Below are 15,686 nucleotides of genomic sequence, written 5' to 3' on the forward strand. Positions count from 1 at the left end.
CTGTGATTTTAAACCACACTATATGGAAAGTATGTGGACAGCCAAATATGTCATTTCAAAACCTAATATAAGTTAAATTCTGCTATTTAGTATAAATATTGATTATTTCTGATAGCCAAAGTTGAGTGTCATCCCTCTACTTCAGTTTGTATCAATTATGGATTTTCAGAATTATCATACTTTAATAGCATTTAAGGTATTAACGCTACAGTAGGAACCAATGGGCTTGGGGCTGAGAGACAGAGACAGGGTAGGGAAGTCAGAAAGTATTGAGAGACGGACCGACGCATTGTTGGTATTGTTTATTTCGTGGGATTTATTGAAAATAGGAACAATTCTGAATAACCCCAGCTCTATCATTTAAACAGCTTTAATACAAAATGAATATTAGCAATCAGAATTCCCAATCATAAAGGTCAAATTGTGCATATCAGGTGTGTGTATGTTTGTGTGCTAATTTTCACTCTCTAAACTTACCACAACTGCTAATGTTCATATCCTGCAGCAGTATCTTCCTGTAGCCATCAGCACAGTATAACTGTTGGCTGCTTAGCCCCGCCTCTCCTCTCTGTTGCCATAGCTGCAGCCAGCGGATCTCACAACCGCATGCAAACACCACTTCCTCTAAATGACTGGAGAGAAAAAGAAAGAAAGCGTATTGACAGTATTAGCAATGCACTAAATCCCATCAGTGACATATCGCCTTCATGCCAGATGAACAATGCACGTTTGTCACGTCAGACCTCCTAAAGAAGGTACAACATAACAGCTCCAACATATAACCAACCCTTGTCAGGTAAACTAAGGTGCAGCCCCTTCAGCAGGCCCAGAGGGATCCCCACACCGAGACAGCTGTATGTGCAGTAGGTGCAGTATTACCCAGTGCGCCTGATGTGGGCTGCATGATGTAACGCTGCAACTCAAGGGGAGTATTTTTCTGTGAAAAGTGTGTTTTATTCTTTTTGGTGGAATGAGTCATCTAGTAGCCATTCGAAAATACAACATTTCCAGCCAAAGGTTCCAAAAACTTTCAGATGGTTAAAAACAGCTGAAAAACAACGCCCCTTGGAATTAAGCAACTACGCTAAGAGAGTTTTAAGTCTGAACACATTAGTTGACAAAAGACTGACGTAAGCACGAGAAAACGATGAGGCTAATTTGTTTGAAACTTGAAACTGATACACCTGACTGATTTTGTGTTTCAACGATATTAGCTGGTTAGCAAGTTGGCAATATCATCTAGACTGGTAACCATGAACCGCCTGTTGTAAACTCACTAGAGTTTCTGTAATATTAGTTTGTCAGCACCAGTGTACTCCTATAGAGTCACTTGCTGCTTCCAGTTTATAGAAGCTCTTTGTTGTGTGGTTTCTACTGTATATGTAAAACTAGTTGTGAACCAAGCAACACATACCAAGAAGTCATTGCCTTACAAAACAAGCCCACAGAGGGTTTGCAACATCATCTCTGCATGTGCAATATTGCACAATACATGCAAAATGTCGCACTATCACATGCACTGTAAAACCATGTGATTATAGGGCTGATAGGATCATTTTTTAAGCTACATAAATGGCCTATTGGTAAATATTATTACGAGATTAAGCTATTTCTTAATTTTGGTATCATGCCTTTTGTATATAAAACACTGGTAACTCGTTATCTACGTTGTTTTCCTATACACATGAGAACCAGATGAATCTGCCGAACTCATGTTTCATTGTCACACCCACCAGTCTGTGGTGTGTAGAGTGTCTATCCATTGTGTCTCTGCTGTGTGACCCCTGTAATTACGTGTCCCTGTAAATCCAGTATATTGTATAAATGTGTATAAATTCTGTATGTCTTACTTGTTTGAACTGAGTTTGCACTGACTGAGGACAAATAAGCTATCTATCTACCTATCTACGTATTTGCTCTGGCAGGTACGTCCGGCCCCTCTCCCATTCAAACAGATTTCCACCTGTCCTGGATTCAGTGGGGCCAATCACAGTCGTTTATCTAATATGGGGTGGGGTTTGATACAATGAATAACAGAGTAGCGTTACAGTAGCGTAGCGTACACTGTAGCTGTAATTTAAGAATGTTTGTGACCAGGCTGCCATTTTTTTCCTTCTTGAAAACGGACCAAGCACCGCCCCACCTTGCATGTGTTGCTCAGCACATTTCGTTGCTCTGATTGGTTGTAGGTCTTGCCAACTGTGTCCAGAGGCATTCTGGTTTGCATCCGTTGATAACGCCGCTTGGAAATCGAAAATGAACTGAGAGGTTCCAGACTCATTTCTGAATTAGTATGGAAATGCCAGGCTAATAAAAAAGTGCTATTTTCTGCATTTCTGCATTTTCACCCTTTTTTAATACCCCAAACCGTGCTTGGACTCACCTGCTCATGTCTTCTCAAAAATCACCTGGTACTTATGCATATTCATGTGTATGGTAAAAATGGCTGTCAACAATAGCAAACTAGTCTGGCATTTATAGCCTATATACAGATATTCAATAGGTCATCTTAGCTGCAGCGACACAGCTGGTGCAATCCATAATGGCAGGTAGCAGCTGCCAACACAACTGAAACTGAAAGTATCTAGCAAAATCTAGCAATCTAGCACTCGTTAAAAGTATGTAGCACTCATTGCTGAAACATGGATAGAAAGAGAAAATCCACGGCCGGCGGCCGGAACAGAGAAGGTCCGGCAAAGAAATAAAAGGGCTTTGCTGGCTGACGCGGCACAGTGTGCTAAGATGACGGATTTATTTATGCAGTCTGCAGGTGATGATGAGGACAGTGGCGAAGAGGCAGAAACATCAAAGAGCAGGGAGCAGGTGCTTTGTCATGCTTTGTGCTGTGGACGAGCTAAATGAACTAACTAAAGAACAAAATGTTTTTGTTAACCCTGGGGTTTCAATACTAGAGTCCCGCTGCAGGTTTGACCATTTCCAAGGTGTTGAAAAAAAATGGTCATCGACTTCGACTGTAAATGGGTCAAATAAACATGTAAATTTGATAATTTTCTTCTAGACTTATCATCAATTCTTTTTCACATTATAGCCTATACCACACACATTTGATAGCCAGTCCAGCAATAAAAATGTTTGTTAAATACTCTACAGGTGAACATGGCTCTGAACAAGTTATTTATTGTTGCATTACAAGAAATAGAATGAATGGCAAGTGTGTTGCATAATACACCACATATGTATTTGCCGCATTTGTGGTTATTCTGGTGATCTGGAAATTTCAGATAGAGTCAGACAACTTAGAATTTTTACTTTCCGTACACACAAACATGGGGAGGAAAACCTTGGAAATTTAATTCAATTCAATTCAATTTTATTTATATAGCGCCAATGAGCAAGCACTTGGTGACAGTGGCAAGGAAAAACTTTAACCTTTAAGAGGCAGAAACCTGGACAGAACCAGACTCAATGGTGGGCGGCCATCCGCCGCTGCCGGGTTAGGTTTTGAGGGGGTTGGGGGATGGGGGGAGAGGTAGGCACAATGCAAATACCACCTAGAATTATTTTTTTAATTTGAATTTAGTTTCCTTGTTTTACAATTTAGCCTAACAAATGAACAGATTGTGTTTTTTTTAAATGAATGATTCCTGACCTGCTGTTTGCTGACAGTGCTAACTTTTGAAAGGAGGGAGAGCCATTGTAGATTATTAGCTGTGTTGCACCATTCACTTTTATTTAACCTTCTCTGTCGGAGTATAAACTGCTCAACAACAGAGGAATGCTTTGCAGACAGTAAGGACACAGGAGTCGATGAGCTAAGCCAATGATATCTGATATCATACCTTTTCATTGAGGTTAACAGAACCGTAGAGTGAAAACAGAAAAGAATCTCCAGGAGCTATTGTGCTAGTGCTCGCCCAGCCACCTAGCGGTTAGCTCGCCAGCTACTGTAGTTCACCAACTAACCCTTCAAGTATAGCAACAACATCACCATGGTTCTAGAGCAAACTCCTGCAGATTTATTTATGTTTACGAGAGAGCATCTTTCTTCCTGCAGTGAAGTCGCTCAGGGCTCCAGACGAACTTTTTCCACTAGTAGCACTGGTGCTCCCAACTGAAAATTTTAGGAGCACCCTAAGCATGACATGTAAATGCCAATGTAGATACTTTTATATTATCTGTAAATAACACTACACTACATGTTACATTAATGTTACATCTCCACATCTGACTCAGTGCGTTACATTACATTACCAATTACATTTGGATCAGTATCTATGCACATTGCACATATTCTTTATACTTCATACTCTGAACATTTGCACATTCCTGCATAAACTATGAGCTCTTTAATTTTAAAAATTGTACATTTTGTAAATGTTTCTAGACTTTGCAAAACATGCTTTTTACTTTCTCATTTTCCCTGACAATATTTGACATTCCTTGTATGTGAAAACTTACTTACTTATGATTTTTGGTGTTATTGGTGTCTAGATGTTTGATTTTATTTATTTATTTATATTTAAATTTTTCATCTTATGTAACAAAATATGTTATTATTTATTAAATATTTTCATGACCTTTCAATCATTTTCTCTAGTCTTTTAGTCTCTTAGTCTTTTGATTCCAAAAATGACCATTTAATGCATGAACACTTATGTTTATAGTTAGAATATAAATCTTACTCTGCACCAAGTGTGTATTATAGGTCATTTTTACATACATATAAGTTTGCATAATTGCAAAGTTCATTGCATCAGCAGGTATCTTGCTGGGGATTGAAATGAGAAGAGTTTAACAAAACATCCAGCAGGTGGTGGTATACACTCAAAATTGAAATTAAGGAGCCTTTACTGCATAATTTGGAGTTGTTGTAGCATGCCATCTTATTTTGAAGGAGAGAAGTACGGCCCGGATGTGTTAACAGCATTGACTTTGGTTTGACAGACTCAGGAACAACATAATACCCCGCTAAAGCAGATGTGTTCAATGTTTACAGTGAGGAGATACGGGTGTCCGACTCAGGAAACAGTTAGCACACGGCTAAATCACCGCCGTTAGCATCCTTTTACCAGCTCTGGTAAAGACAGAGCTAAAGCAGATATTTGGTAAGATTGGTTGGAAGTTAGAATACTTTAACACCATTAAATTAACTGAAAACATTACACAATCATTTATTTATTATTTTTTTTGTCAGTTTAAGGCAAGGGCGTAGGTTTGGTCTCAACATTGCTAGGGACCCCCCAATTTATGAACAGTTCTCTGTCAAAATCAGCAGGTTTGTGGCTTGCAGCTCTTCACTCCAAAGATAATGCGAAATATTGATAGGAACATGTCCCTACTGTCCATATGCAAACCTACGCCCTTGGTTTCAGGGCTCCACACACATGCAGTATACTCACAAACACATACACAGCAGAGATGGAGTAGTTCTTTTCTCCCCTGCAGGCGTGCTGTGATGAATGCTAGCTATCTAGTGTGTGTGTTGGTGTGTTTGCTAACGGGAAGAGGCAAGAGTAATGAACATCTGTTGATCTAAACCCCAAGCTGATTGCACACACTCACACACACACACAGTCCCCATGCTTATAACCAGCCTTGAGATCAATAGGTGCATTATTACAGCCACAGTCACAGATTTGATAAATAGAACAAACTGGATTTGTCTGCAGAAAAAAACTAAGAACTGAAATACAGCCTGAATTACACTGAATAAAATAAAAAACGACTGAGATAGAGCCTAATAACAAACAATTCAGCCACTGGCTGTCGAGGTGGTGTCCAGCAAATGATGTGGGCTTTGTAGATAATTGGCGGACTTTCTAGGGAAGACCTGGTCTGATTAGGAGAGACGGCATGCATCCCACTTTGGATGGAGCAGCTCTCATAGCTAGAAATTTGACTGATTTTATTAGTGGACCTAAACCCTGAAAAACTCAGAGTTGAGACCAGGAGGCAGAGTTACAGTCCTACACGCTTCTCTGTCCTTCCAGAGCAGTTACCCACCCAAAACGCCTTAGTGATGGTGTCTGCCCCCCGACCACTTAAATTAATTCAATCAAAAGTTAACAGAAGAGGAGTTATACATAAAAATACTGAAATAGCACAACAAAAAAGGAGAATTAAATGTGGACTGTTAAACATCAGATCTCTGTCATCTAAAGCTGTACTGGTGAACAATTTAGTATCAGAATATCATATTGACTTATTTTGTCTTACTGAAACCTGGCTGGGTCATGAGGAATATGTTAGCCTAAATGACTCCACTCCGCCCAGTCATATTAATACTCACATTCCTCAAGCCATCTTCGACTCAAGCCTATTACTCAACCCTAAACCTAAACTAAATTATAACTAATTTGAAAGCCTTGTTCTTAGTCTTTCACACCCAACCTGGAAAACACGACAGCCAATTCTCTTTGTTATTGTGTTATTGAGTTTTTATCAAGTTTAGTCCTTAAAACAGATAGTCATTATTGCGGGTGATTTCAGTATTCATGTGGACGTTGAAAATGATAGCTTTACTACTGCGTTTATCTCATTATTAGATTCAGTTGGCTTTTGTCAGAGTGTACATGAAGCCACTCACTGTTTTAACCACACCCTCGACCTTGTTCTGGTATACAGCATTGAAATTTTAACAGCATTAACATTTAATAGTCTTTCCACAGAATCCTTCTTTATCGTACTATTATTTAATAACTTTTGAACTGCTTTTACTGGACTACACGCCATTAGGCAAAAACTCTTACTCTAGATGTCTATCTGATAGTGCTGTGGCTAGATTCAAGGAATCAATCCCATCTGCATTTAATTCGGTGCTATGTCTCAATATAACAGAGGACTCCTATGCAAATTGCAGCCCCTCCCAAATTGACCATCTTGTTGATAGCGCTGCAGGCGAACGACACTCGATTCTATCGCTCCTCTAAGATAATAAAACAAAGAAGGTTAGCTCCATGGTATAACCCCCAAACCTGCAAATTAAAGCAAACATCACCAAAACTTGAAAGAAAATAGCGTTCCAAGAACCTGGAAGAATCTCGTTTAGTCTGGCAAGAAAGTCTTAAAACATATAGGAAGGCCCTCCGTAATGCCAGAGCAGCTTACTACTCATCATTAATAGAGGAAAATAAGAACAACCCCAGGTTTCTTTTCAGCACTGTAGCAAGGCTGACAGAAAGTCACTGCTCCATCGAGCCATGTATTCCTATAGCCCTCAGTAGCAACGACTTCATGAGTTTCTTTAATGATAAAATTTGAACTTTTAGAGAAAAAATTCATCAATTCCTGCCTTTAACCGGTACCGACTTGTCTTCAAACACAGGAACCTTAGAAACAACTGTAAAACCTGATATATATTTTGACTGCTTTGCTCCTGTTCTTCTTCAGCTGACTTTGACGATTAATTCATCTAAGCCATCAACCTGTCTCTTAGACCCCATTCCAACTAGGCTGCTTAAAGACGTTTTACCCTTAGCACTTCTTTACTGGATATGATCAATCTGTCTTTATTAACAGGCTATGTACCACAGTCCTTTAAAGTAGCTGTCATTTAACCGCTTCTTAAAAAGCCCACTCTTCAGGGGTTTTAGCCAACTATAGAGCTATATCTAACCTTCCCTTTCTCTCTAAGATCCTTGAGAAAGCAGTCGCCAATCAGTTGTGTGACTTTCTAAATAACAATAGTTTATTTGAGGATTTTCAGTCAGGATGTGCTGTGAGGTGTTACTACTGATGAAAAATGGAATCTCAGCCAAGACAAAAACTACAGCAAACTCTTCTCAGACACACAAACTCAGTTTGTATCTGATTATTCTCAGTCTACTGGCTTGTATTCAGTAGCTCTCATTAGCATGTCTGATGCACAGAATGGTGCTGCTTGATTTTACAATTCCATGCCAGCCAAAGAACTGTAGGATTATTAAATGACAAAAGGAGAGAGAGTTTCAATTAGAGAGTCATCAGTGTTATCTGTAGAAGGGGGATCAGCTCTGATGAAGCTGTCTTCATCTTTACACATGTCTTTACCAATTATGAACTGTTAATCTATTGGCATCATCTGAATAAGGCTTTGTTATCTGTGAATTTAAATTTGTCCTGGTAGCAGAGGGACGAGTCAGTCAATGGCCCAGTTCATGATGGTGAAGGTCAGTAGACAACATTCCACAAGTTGTAATCACACACTTTAGTCAGCTAATTACCATCCCTGATTCTTGGCTGCTTATACCTTAAAATAAATAAATGATCAATACTTCATGAATGAGAGGTCAATTCTACCCTTCTCTCTCAAACTTTTGGAGAGTCTTACAAACTTGGCACAGAGGTGTGGTCAATTTGCAAATGGGAGGGAATACCTGTCACCCCTTCTTCACTGAAATGAATGCGGAGCGAAATCCACTCTGCCTACATCACCATAAGCTCTCATCTGTGTGATTAGGGCGTGTGACTGAGTGCAGGAGGGTTCCAAACACTGTATGGGGCAACACTTGGTGACATCACGTTACCTGGACAGAGACAGCTCAGTGGACGGTACAATGCGGATCATATTCCATACATGATGAACCGGGCTGTTTGTGATTTGCTCCCTTTTTTTCAGCAAAATAGTTATGTTGGACCAATCAACATATTTGAAAGTCATGCCATCATTACTCAGACAAGAACATTGCAATGAAAAATCGTGCCAACTACTTAATGTTTCATTTATATGCATCTGGAGTTCCACTGCCATTGTTGTTTTGACATTCCAATGAAATGCATTGTGGGTTATTGTAAAGTCTAACCAAGTAGTTTCTGAAGGCTTTGTCTTGTGCAAAGTCTGCAGAGTAGCAGACTTACAGAAAGTGTGCATAAAAAGCTCAAATCAATCAGGGAGCCCTGAAGCTGTTCATGAGTGTGATTTCACAGTAGGACAGCCATGAGTCCTCAGACTTAGTGGGAGCACCAGTCACTCCCAAGGGCGAATACTGCAGATTGAGAAGGATTCTGGTTTGTGACCCCCTGACCTTTTCATCTACAATCATCATGAGGTCAGAATTTACACTTGTACATAGGGAATATCTCACAGACTACTATGAATTTCTCTAGCGCAAGAATTTTGCTCAAAGTTCGATGCTAAACATAGCATAAATCTATATCTTAATTGGTGCACCACTTCTTTCAATACAAGCATGCTGAAATACGAAGCAATTCCATTCCTTTTTTCCCAGGAGCTGACATTTTGGGGCCAGTTTTGGTCTGGCACAGTGAACTTCAGTCTGGTTTGGCCTCTTGCTGAACACTGTGGAGATTGTGGGAGCGAGCCAAGAGGGCCACAGTATGACTGCACAGGCATGTGTCCCAAAATCTTTTTGGATGAATGTGAATGAGCTGAATGTCGTGTTTTTGGTTGATTTTCACTTTTTGTACGTTTGAGCTGAATTTAAAGGTGCAGCAGAGCTCGCTGCACTGCATGTTAGTGTTTGTCTGGATTGCGCCCAGCTAGTCAGTAACTTGGCAGACTCAGGCTTGTAGCTCAAGATAAAATTAAACATTCACCAAAGCTCATGTGAAAAGTAATGTAACTCGTTATTAGCAGTACTAGTTACACTACTAATTGCACTACTCATTCTAAAGCGTTTTATTGTTAAAATTTAATTCAGCTATTAACCTGGGTAGAAATGTTACAAAGAATCAACAGGTAGCTTAAATTATGCAGCAAATTGCAATGTGTATAACACATGTAACAAAAAAAAAAACAAGTTCTCAAAAGCAAGGTTTGTCACAGAGCTTTTTTGTAATGAATTTGTGTCAAACTGCAAAACTAACTGATAAATGTATTGAAGACAAGATTTTTTTTATTAAAATGTCAAAATACATAGATATTAAAATAAGTTATGAAAAATGCAAGAATGCCCAGGAAACCAAACAGAGTTGATGTGTAATTTTATCTTTTACTATACTAAATAAAGTTAAGTGGTAGTCATGGCCATACGCAGGGTTTTAGAAATCCTGAGGTTAATAAACTGAGCTTGCTAGGGGGGTTTGGGGGCATGCCCCCCTGGCAAAAAAATATTTCACAGATCTAAATATGTATAAAAATTGGATAACAATAGCTTTAAAACCATGTCAGTGGCAGGGCTGGGAAGAAAGTAAACACAGGGTCAATTGATATTTATATGTAAATGTTACCGGACTCCGCTAGGATAGTCTTGCAATGAAAATAAAAATATATAGGGGTAGCTCATTTTAACACGAATTTCAACTCTTTACACAAACTGAATTGAAAGAAAAGCATTTCAACTTTTGTTGAAAGTTTCAGTCTACCATTGGATGGATGGAATTAATTCACTCAAGTGAAACTAACTAGCCAGCATAATGATGGACGGCTACTGTTTAACATAGGGCAACCACACAGGATCTATTCGTCAGATGATGTCTGGGGATGAATGGCATTGAACTACAAGCAGTCCACTAGTAAAACTCTCTAGTTACCTGTGTCACACTTCGCATAGATTCAGCAGCCTGTCCGGTGTCCTCAAGTTGTTGACGTAATCAAAGAACCACCGTGTTGAGTAAAGCTTTTGTACTAACAAGATCATCCACTTCACCACCCACCCACCCACATACGAGCAATGACGTAGATCAGATGAGAAAGTCGGTAATCTTGGTGTTGTACAGTATCTTTGCTGCACCAAAGTAAAGTTATTTTTAGGCAATTATTTCACAACTTTTATTATATACACCATAGAAAAAATAGCAAGGTCCGGACCTTGGGGACCTCAATGGTGGGTATGGTCATGGTTGTAGTGATAGCTCCAGCCAAACAGAGAAAACTTTTCAATCATTTCTCTACAAAGTCATGACAAATGTTTTTCAAAGACAGTCAAGGTATTTCAGCTTGCAAATCAGAGAAAGTGGAAAAGGACCACAGACATGGATTTAAATTGTTGACAAACAATTACAAATAATACAAATGAGGAAGTACATTTAAAGGCGTTCTCCAGAAATATTGTAATGCACAACTTCTACAAAGTTGGGGGACTCACAAGAGACAGATAAAAGAAAGTATTTATTATGTATTATAATGCTCCAAATCATTTAGCTTTTGTTCGTTTGTTGTTGTCTTATTTTCTTGCTCTCAGTGTGCCCATATGGTAGAAGATACATATTGCCATATGCACTTGTATCTTAAGGTACACATGCATCATAATTATCCTTGCTGTATTTCTGTATAACTTCAAATAAAGTTATTTTATAACTTTCTGGAAGTTTCAAGAGTATGTGAACCCTCAAATTCTGCTAGGACCCTCCCTTCCAGTGTATTTAAGAAATGCAATAGAGGAGTGGGGGTAAACCTCTGTGGGGCAGAATGTGCTGTGTGTGAAGCTGAATATAGCACATCTGCAGGCCCATGTGTTGTGTTTACTGCCAGAGAAGAGAAATTAATCTCTTGTTTATGTCCGATCCATCTCATCTCTGGCGCCTGTGAATGCTACGCTACCTAACCAGGCTAAATTAGCATAGAACCAGAGGTCTCCAACCACGGTTCAGAGATGCAGAGATTTTGTATGGTATTACTATCTGTTTAAGATGTGTTTAGAATGTTTATTTTGTTAGGTCGGGTGATTATAATATGTCCTTCTGAGTAGTCATGTTTAATTACCCAGAAACTGTTTCCCACCTCCATACGATGACTCATTTTCTGCACAATTTGTAATCACTCAATAACACTGTGCTAGTTTACATGAGAAATTGTATAAAAAAAGACTATTTAAACATTTCATTCATTTTTTTCACATCATTAATATAACTAATGTGCTGTTCTCAAAACTGTCAACTGGTGATTCATCCAACACTGCACTTGTCTTTATGTGGCACCCTGTAAGCACGACTTAATTACAGTCATTTAATTCTTTAAGGCCTTATCATATTGTTACCCCCCAGGTTGAGCCGAGTTTATCTGACGACATGCAAATGCAATCTTTGCTCCTCTGACACCAACTTAATTAACTCCCTCATCTACCTGGTCAGGGGAGTGTGATGTAAATGAGTTGTTCCACTTTGTAGTGGAGATAGCCTCTCTCTCATTAATATAGCACAGATAACCTCTCACTTTCATTAAAAGTGTGGGGGCAGATCGGCAGAGAGACAAGCTAGATGTGGGAGGAGAGAGTGAGAGAAGAGAGTGAGTACAGAGAGAGTATGGGGGAAAAGTGATGTTTAACTTCTAAACAAATTTATGGTGCTTCTGCTAAATATGTTTTTATGCCACATTCATTGGATACTGTTCAGTATAGAAAAGGTGGGAGGAGTGATGATATTTGGAACCAGCAGGCCAAGGGACTTGTATACGTCTTTAAATCCTACAAAACATTGGATTCACAGATGCATACTGGAGCTCATCTACAACATCACTGAAAGCAAACTGAAAGCAAACTGATGGCCTTCAGAGTATCCAGTATCCGTATTGTTTGAGATCCACAAATACCCAATTGATACAACTGAAAACAACAATGAACTTGATTTAGCAAATTTTCAAACCAGAAGTAGAGAACAGTTACAGTTCAATGAGAGAGTGAAAGAATGGTAACTAGAGTACAGTATAAGCATAAATCCTGCTAGCTAAAAAGATGTCCTCCTCTTGGGATGCCAGCATGAACGTGCAGCGCAAATTTCATGACAAACTGCCCATTAAATTTTGACATGTTTAAGTGGACATTTTGGTCACATTTGGTCTGAGGACTGGATCCATCCTCAGAGGACCATGAAAATCCACAGCAGATTTGATGGAAAACCAGCCAGTAGTTATTGGGATTCTTTGACAGTTTGGTGAAGCAGAATTTTTATCCAGGTGATGGTGCTAAAGTACAGGTGAGAGGTCATCAAAATCTTTAGCAATCATTCTCTGGGGACCAGTAATATCCATACCAACACAAGAAAGACAGACTGACCCACGGGCAGACAATGTCACCATTAGGCCCCAAAACTAGCACAACAAAAATGCAGGAAAATAAAATTGCAATAATCATGTTAACCATGCAAATCTGAGTAAATAAACTATGACAAATAGCTATTAGCTAGTAAGTGGACCTTTTTTTCTTTTGTCTAATTTTCAAGGTCAAGAATGAACTGTCACACTCAACTTGTTTAGTTCTGTTTGACTTAGGAGAAAAGTACAAGTACAAAACAAAACCACTACAAATACAAAAAGTGCTCTTCAACACTCATATCTCCTGAGAAGTGATTCAAAGACTGACTGCAATTTTGCCAATTATCCAATATGTTCGCATATCAAATTTAGAAATCTTAAGAAAAAGTTGAACGGCCTCAATTTGCACTACAGCTACATATTGGTTTATGCTAAGCCTACATATGACCAGTCTCATATCTTACCACTGCATTACAGCACGAATGGATGACACATTCTATTTTCAGACTCTTACCATTCATGGGGTCGAAAAATGTTACCTTTGGCCTGGGTGACTCCAGAGGAAAGGCCACGTTGTTTAAATCAAAAGGGTTTATCCTCTGTATGGTGGCCATATTGGGATATCTCAGACTCTACATTATCAAGCTTGGCTTTCATCTTTTGAAACTGTACTTTGTCAGCCTCTTATAGGTTCAGCTGTGCTTTGAGATAAATGCTTATGAGAAAGAAGTGTCCATCCATCAATCAAGGCAGTCGAATCACTGATATACAGTAGTTCTTTGTTCAGTGAGTGTATAATTTACAGTATAAATATTAATGATTTGCCACTGTAAAATTATTGTAAGTGTACAGCCATAATTTTCTGCTTTAAAACATATGTTTTATCATATGTTTTCTGATATTTTTTATATGGTGCCAATAGTTTAGCTTTTTTGACACCTTCAAGATGATGGTGGGTATTAGATTAGATTAGATTAAATTGAACTTTATTGTCATTACACATGTACATTACAAGTACAAGGCAACAAAATGTAGTTTAGGTCTAACCAGAAGTGCAATAAGCAAGTGCAGGATATACAGTATAGTATGTGCATAAACAATTGCAGGATAGAGCAATATTATCAAAATATTTTACAAGTGGTACTATGGACATTATATACAGATGGCATTACTATAAACAATGGATATGTACAATAATGAATTGGACTGGGCAGAACAGTAGTGCAATGAATATTAAGTAGTGCAAATTATGGACATAAATAGTTAACAGTGCAGTAGATGAGTTATTGCAGTATTCAGTACATAGTACTGGAGTGCAAATGATGCAGTATATGTATAAATAAATAGTCTGGTAGTGCAAATGAATATGTGGTACATGTGGCAAAAACAATATAGCAGCAGCAGAAACAATATAGCAGCATTTAAAGTTAAGGTATGTGAGGGGACAGTGGAATCAGCAGGGGGCAGAGTTCAGTAGGAAGACAGCTCTGGGAAAAAAGCTGTTTCTCAGTCTGCTGGTCCTTGTCCGGAGGCACCTGAGGCACGTGCCGGAAGGCAGGGGAGAAAACAGATTCTGGGCAGGGTGAGAGGTGTCCTTAAGAATGCTGCGGGCTCGATGCAGACAGCGTTTCCTCTGCATCTCCTCAATGGCTGGAAGTGGAGTCCCTGTGATGGGCAGTTTTCACCACCCGCTCCAGTACCTTGCGCTCTGCAGCAGAGCAGTTCCCACACCAGACTGTGACACAGTTGGTTAGGATGCTCTCTACTGTGCAGCAATAGAAATTCACCAGGATAACTGAGGACAGTTGGTTGGTTCTTCTTCAGTGTCCTCAGGAAGAAGAGGCACTGGTGAGCCTTCTTGACCAAGAAGTGTTGAGTGTGATGGTGGTGGAGCAGCTGTGGCCTGTCCTAACAAATTGAGGCCTGTCAGGAAGTCCATAATCCAATTACAAATGGAGATGTTAATGCCAAGGTTTCCAAGTTTGGTGATTAACTTGGAAGGGATGACAGTGTTGAATGCAGAGCTGAAGTCAACAAACAGCATTCAGGCAAGTGTTCTTATTGTCCAAGTGTGTAAGTACAGCGTGCAGTGCCATGAAGACTGCATCCTCTGTGCTCCTATTGCTGCGGTAGGCAAACTGGTATGGGTCCAGTGTGGATGTGAGGAAGTCCTTTGGTGTGCCAGGACCAGCCGCTCAAAGCACTTCATGACAATGGGTGTGAGTGCTACAGGGCGGTTCAGTTGTTCAGGCATGTTGGACTAGAGTGTTTCGGCACTGGCACAATGGAGGTGGATTTAAAGCATGCTGGCACAGCTGCTTGGGCGAGGGACAGGTTGAAAATATAATATATTATATATATAAATAAAGACCCCAGCGAGCTGCACTGCACATGCCTTGAGTACGAGACCAAGGATGCCGTCTGGTCCAGCAAATCTTCTTAGCTTATGACAGCTAAGAAGATTTACCAATCTATAAAATTCACTAGCAAGGACCACACCATCAACAAATGTGTTATTTATTGATGAAAAGGAAAGATTATGAGTGAAGCTTGAACTCCTGTATTTCTTCTGTCTATCGCTTTGTGTGGGGAAGCTTTGTGGGGAATCCGCCGTAGCACACGGGCAAGAAGGACCCCCCCGGGACCCTACGGAGAGTAGCAAGGAGTGGAAAAATAGGAGAAAGAAAGGGATGGGAGGGAGTTGCACAGAATACGAGAGCAAAAGAGGAGGAGATGGTTTTGGTGGTTGTTAATGGTCATGCCGGAAGTGGTGTGATTGAGGTGCAGTTCTGCTCCTGAAGCTCTGCTAAATAGCTCC

At 39.6% G+C, this 15,686-nt stretch overlaps 1 protein-coding gene across 1 annotated transcript in view; it reads right to left on the bottom strand.

Annotated features, from left to right (window-relative positions):
• ntrk3a (neurotrophic tyrosine kinase, receptor, type 3a) overlaps window positions 1-15,686 on the bottom strand; it is a 286,883-nt gene that overhangs the window by 154,526 nt on the left and 116,671 nt on the right. Inside the window, exon 5 of the mRNA XM_044193839.1 lies at window positions 478-632. Within this exon, the coding sequence (XP_044049774.1) occupies window positions 478-632 (155 nt within the window). The remainder of the gene's footprint in view (window positions 1-477; window positions 633-15,686) is intronic.

The sequence above is a fragment of the Siniperca chuatsi genome, linkage group LG4, assembly GCF_020085105.1.
Source record: "Siniperca chuatsi isolate FFG_IHB_CAS linkage group LG4, ASM2008510v1, whole genome shotgun sequence".
Classification (NCBI taxonomy): domain Eukaryota; kingdom Metazoa; phylum Chordata; class Actinopteri; order Centrarchiformes; family Sinipercidae; genus Siniperca; species Siniperca chuatsi.